This window comes from Vitis riparia, chromosome 7 (assembly GCF_004353265.1).
Source record: "Vitis riparia cultivar Riparia Gloire de Montpellier isolate 1030 chromosome 7, EGFV_Vit.rip_1.0, whole genome shotgun sequence".
Lineage (NCBI taxonomy): Eukaryota > Viridiplantae > Streptophyta > Magnoliopsida > Vitales > Vitaceae > Vitis > Vitis riparia.
The window spans coordinates 29684993-29689233 of NC_048437.1; the positions used below are offsets into that span (position 1 = coordinate 29684993).

Sequence of the window (4241 nt, forward strand, 5' to 3'; positions counted from 1 at the left end):
GAGAGAGAACAAATGTATCGGATCTGAGACCCCCAAGTTCGGTTATGACTGAAATGACAGAAGAGCCCTGTGGGAAGAGCGTAGAACGAGGGGCAGAATGGTAAAAAGGGAGAAGAAAATGGTGGACGTTCAAACTTTCGAAACTCAAGGGGGTGGGAGTCTGACACGTAGAGCATTACCCACGGAGCCTCACCTGCAGGTGCAGGTCTGTCTGTGCACTCTGTGCCTCTTCTGCAATTCCAGTCCTCTAATTTTCTCATATTCACAACTCTAGCCCGGGCCCAAACGCTATTATGGTAAACTGGGGAGGTAGTTTTGTTATTTTAGGAAAATTTTGAGGCTCGCCCTTTAAAAGACTGGAATAGCGGGAGAAGATGACGGAGGAAGAGTGATTCTAGAGAGAGAAATGTAGAGATGGAGATTTGAGAGAAGGAGAGAGAGAGAAGTCACCGGAACTGAGAAATTTGGCCGGAAAGATGACGACAGGAATAATACATGACCAGAATCTGGAGAAGCAGATAGAGAAGCAGATGGGGTGTATGGCTGGTTTCCTTCAGATTTTTGATCGGAATCAGATTCTCAATGGGAAAAGACTGTACGCGACGAAACGCCTGCCTCCATCTCCGGTGAGTTGTCGGTTTCCGTCCCTTAGTCTCCACCTTTTTTTTTTCTTTTTTATTTATTTATTTATTTTGTTTTGTTGGGGGTTTGGTGCATTTTGACTGATTCTGTTTTGCTGGGACTGTCAGGCGGTGGATGCATCGGAGTCGGGGTCATCTGAGGGATCTCCGGTGGTTGTGAGGGAATTGGAGAAACAAGAGCATCCCGGATCGGTGCCGTCACCAGACCGGTTGAAGCCACCTGTTGCACCGGAGGAACGGTCTCCAGGGCCGGAGATTGTGACTCCGTCGAATGAAGAGGCGAAATTGCCGCTTCCTCTACCGGTATTCGAATTCAAGGAGGGGACGAGGTCGTCGTGGAAGTTCAAAGAAGCTCCGAGGCTTTCTCTGGACAGCAGAGCCACTGTTGACGCCAAGGGAAGCCTTTACCCGAGGGAGATCCGCACAAATGCAGCGATTTTGTCGGCGAACAGGTTCGAGAACTCTGCGGAGGCTGCCGCCGACGATGGAGATAAGCAGCGTCGATCTCCGAGCGTCATCGCTCGGCTCATGGGGCTCGAGCAGTTGCCGCATTCATGCCCTGAGCCTGTGAAGAAAGCTGAGCTACGGAGATCTGCTTCGGAGTCTAGAGTCTCCAAGGATCTCCTTCAGTGCCGGTTCGTTGACGGAAACAATTTTCAGCTGAAGCAATCCCAACAATCGAATTTGGGAAGCAGCATTTCAAGCAATGTGATCAGAGACAATGCCAGCATTGGACACAGAGCATCCAATGGTAGAGCTCTGGATCCATATCCAATGGAGTACCCTGTACGAAATGTAAAAGCCGAACCGCCGAGAGCGCTGCAGAGAGGCTTGGGTTCGTCACAGTGGAAATCGCCTCAACAGAGGAAGAGTTTCTTCGACTCGGAAGATTTCTTCCCTGAGCCAAAGCAGACTGTATCCATCTACGGAGAGATTGAGAGGAGGTTGAAGATGAGAGGAATCGATGAACCCGCCAAGGATCTAGAAACACTGAAGCAAATCCTCGAGGCACTGCAGCTCAAAGGTCTTCTTCATACTAAGAAGCCCACAAACCAATTCAACCACAGAAACTTAGTCTACGACCTGTCCTTCCCACACGACGAATCTCCCATCGTTGTCATGAAGCCGGGGAGATCACCGGCGTCCACTCACCGCCCACTAAGAACCGGAAAAGAATCCCCACCTCCAACTTCCAGAACAAAACCAGTGGTCCGCCGGAATGCGAATATCTCCGGCGAAACCATGCCCTCTGTGAGTCCAAGAAACGTGAGAAACCAAGCCAGAGCTCAGAATTCGGGTTCCCCAACTCGCTCTGAGAGCAGCGTCAAGAGCTCGAGTTCACTCACCACGAGAAAAGCTCTCCACGTCGAAGTACAGAGAAAACCAATCGATTCGACGCCCCAGCTGAGACGAGTCTCTCCGGTTCACTCTCCTAAACTCAGCCCTAGGAGAACCGGACCCGACCACACAATTTGCCGATCACCGAGAAACAAGAAACCGACTGCAGAGATTTGTTCTCCGGTCCCAGTTCCGGTTGAGGATGAATCATCCTCCATTTCCGAGGGCAGCATCAGCACTTCTTCGCACAGCGATACAGAGGTAAAATGAACGGAGATTAATCTCATAAGTAACCCTTAGTTTGCGATTAATCATTGGATTAATTAAACAACATGATGCAGTTGCAGAGATCAAAGCTCGAAGGAAGAAACCTCCTAGAGAGATGTGACAAGCTGCTTCACAGCATAGCTGAGATCACAGCTTCCGAGTTGCACCCGAGTCCAGTCTCTGTTCTCGATTCGTCGTTTTACAAGGACGAGTCGTCACCTTCGCCTGTCATGAAACGGAGCATTGATTTCAGAGGTAGGACACTGCCATATCTGCCTCCATTTTTCAGATTCATCTTCTCATCAATCATCATCACACACCTAGAGTTCGCTAGCCCACGCTAGTGATCCCAGCAGAGTCTCGCACCTAATCCCAAACCCTCCTCCAGCATCTGGGTCGGTCATCTTGCCTCATGTTAGCAGGCTGCAAGAGATGATGATCGTCGGATGAATGATGGGTGATGAGTGATGGGAGATGGGTGACGGCGTCTGTTAGTCAAAGTGGGGTCATTGATGAACTGTACCTGTAATCGATGACAGTATTAAATAGCATGAAAGTGACTGAAACCACTCCTCTGTAGTAGTAGTGGTGGAAGAACGGTACCTGAATTGAGAAGAGATGTTTTCTGTACTCTCTCTTCCTCTTTCCTGTAGGGGAATATACTTGCTGTTACCCACTGACATTTCCCCATTTTCACAATTCTCTTACTTGGGTTTTAGTATTAGGGTTTAATTTGGGTTTTAATCCTTTCGGTTTAATTTTGATCAGCAGAATTGGAAGACGAAGTTGGGAGCCCAGAAGCCTCAGCTGTCGAATTGAAATTTGAGGAGAAACCAGAGGACTGTGATTTCATCTATGTATCTGAGATCCTACAGGCCTCAAACTACCTCCCTGAGGACTCTGATGTGTTTTTGTTGCTGGAGGAGCAACAGTCCCTCAAGGGCAAGGACACCTCCAAAGTCTCCAGGCTGCAAAGGAGGCTCATCTTCGATACCATCACTGAAATCATCAACCAGAAGAGTAAATTGCCCCCATGGAAGGCCATCTCGATTTCGAATTCTGGAAAGTCTTCATTGCAGCAAATTTGGGCTGAATTCATCAGAATTCGAGAGAGGGAAGCGTCTGAGGACTTGTTTGACATCATATGTGGTGTGCTGAGGAAAGATCTGGCTGGTGATGCCATCACTGGGTGGGGAGACTGCCACGTGGAAGTGTCAGAGGCAGTCCTGTACATCGAAAGGCTGATATTCAGGGACCTGGTAGGCGAAACAATCAGAGACCTAGCTGCATTTTCCGGGAAAGTTCGTGCCCAAGCAGCAGCAGCAGCATCTCGCAGGAAGTTGGTATTCTGAACTTAACAAATTGAGGGAAAAACCAAGAAGCTCTTCCCCTTTGTTTATTTTATTTTATTTTTTCTCTTTTTTCTTGCTTTCTTTGTGTCCCATTTTCCCCCTTCTCTTCCCCACCCCCCTTTTTTCCCTGTTCCCAAAAGAGAAATTATTGTGTAAAATCCATGGTGGTTCACCTGAAATCCAGGCAAATGAAAACAATGGCTTTTGCAAATGTGTGTGGGTGTGAGGGTTTAAGAATTTAATAATTGAGAAAAGATGATTTGACTCTTCAAAAAAAGCCATGTCTTTAGCATTAAAGCAGAGTGGAAACTAATTAATTGACGTGTTGGGGTTTTGTCTCTATGCTTTGGGGTAATAATTCCATGGCCGTTGCTCTGAACATAATGGTCAGAGCCCCTCTTTGGCATGCTGGGTTGCTGCATTGCAGGCAGACCCATCATCATCATATCATCCAATTTCCTCTTCTCACTCTTTTTTGTTTCTCTTCATCGGTGGCCAGTGGCCACATCTCTTTGATGTTTTTTCTTATGTGTGCCCATAGAAGGGCTATCTTGATCTAAGCCACAAAGCTATAGATTTTTAGATTTTTCCCATCAAGATTTTTAGTGTTAGGGTTTGTTGAGAATGTATCATCAATTTTGGA

General features: G+C 47.4%; 1 protein-coding gene across 3 annotated transcripts; it reads left to right on the top strand.

Moving 5' to 3' along the window:
• The first annotated feature begins 373 nt into the window (after nt 1–373).
• LOC117918621 (protein LONGIFOLIA 2) lies at nt 374–3852 on the top strand. 3 transcript variants are annotated; one of them, XM_034835403.1, is made up of 4 exons: nt 374–626; nt 750–2240; nt 2321–2501; nt 3015–3852. In XM_034835403.1, the coding sequence occupies exons 1-4, from the start codon at nt 477–479 to the stop codon at nt 3596–3598; spliced, it is 2406 nt and encodes an 801-aa protein (XP_034691294.1). In that variant the 5' UTR covers nt 374–476; the 3' UTR covers nt 3599–3852. The 3 variants fall into 3 exon arrangements, with proteins under 3 accessions (XP_034691294.1, XP_034691295.1, XP_034691296.1); XM_034835404.1 differs by having other exon boundaries at nt 3018–3852; XM_034835405.1 differs by having other exon boundaries at nt 2327–2501.
• The last annotated feature ends 389 nt before the right edge of the window (nt 3853–4241 follow it).

What these genes read in the sequence shown, in the direction of transcription:
- LOC117918621 (XM_034835403.1), top strand. Translation starts at nt 477, where the DNA reads ATGACGACAGGAATAATACATGACCAGAATCTGGAGAAGCAGATAGAG. An exon ending in AACGCCTGCCTCCATCTCCG is followed by an intron (nt 627 to 749) that starts GTGAGTTGTCGG and finishes TGGGACTGTCAG; the next exon opens with GCGGTGGATGCATCGGAGTC. An exon ending in CTTCGCACAGCGATACAGAG is followed by an intron (nt 2,241 to 2,320) that starts GTAAAATGAACG and finishes AACATGATGCAG; the next exon opens with TTGCAGAGATCAAAGCTCGA.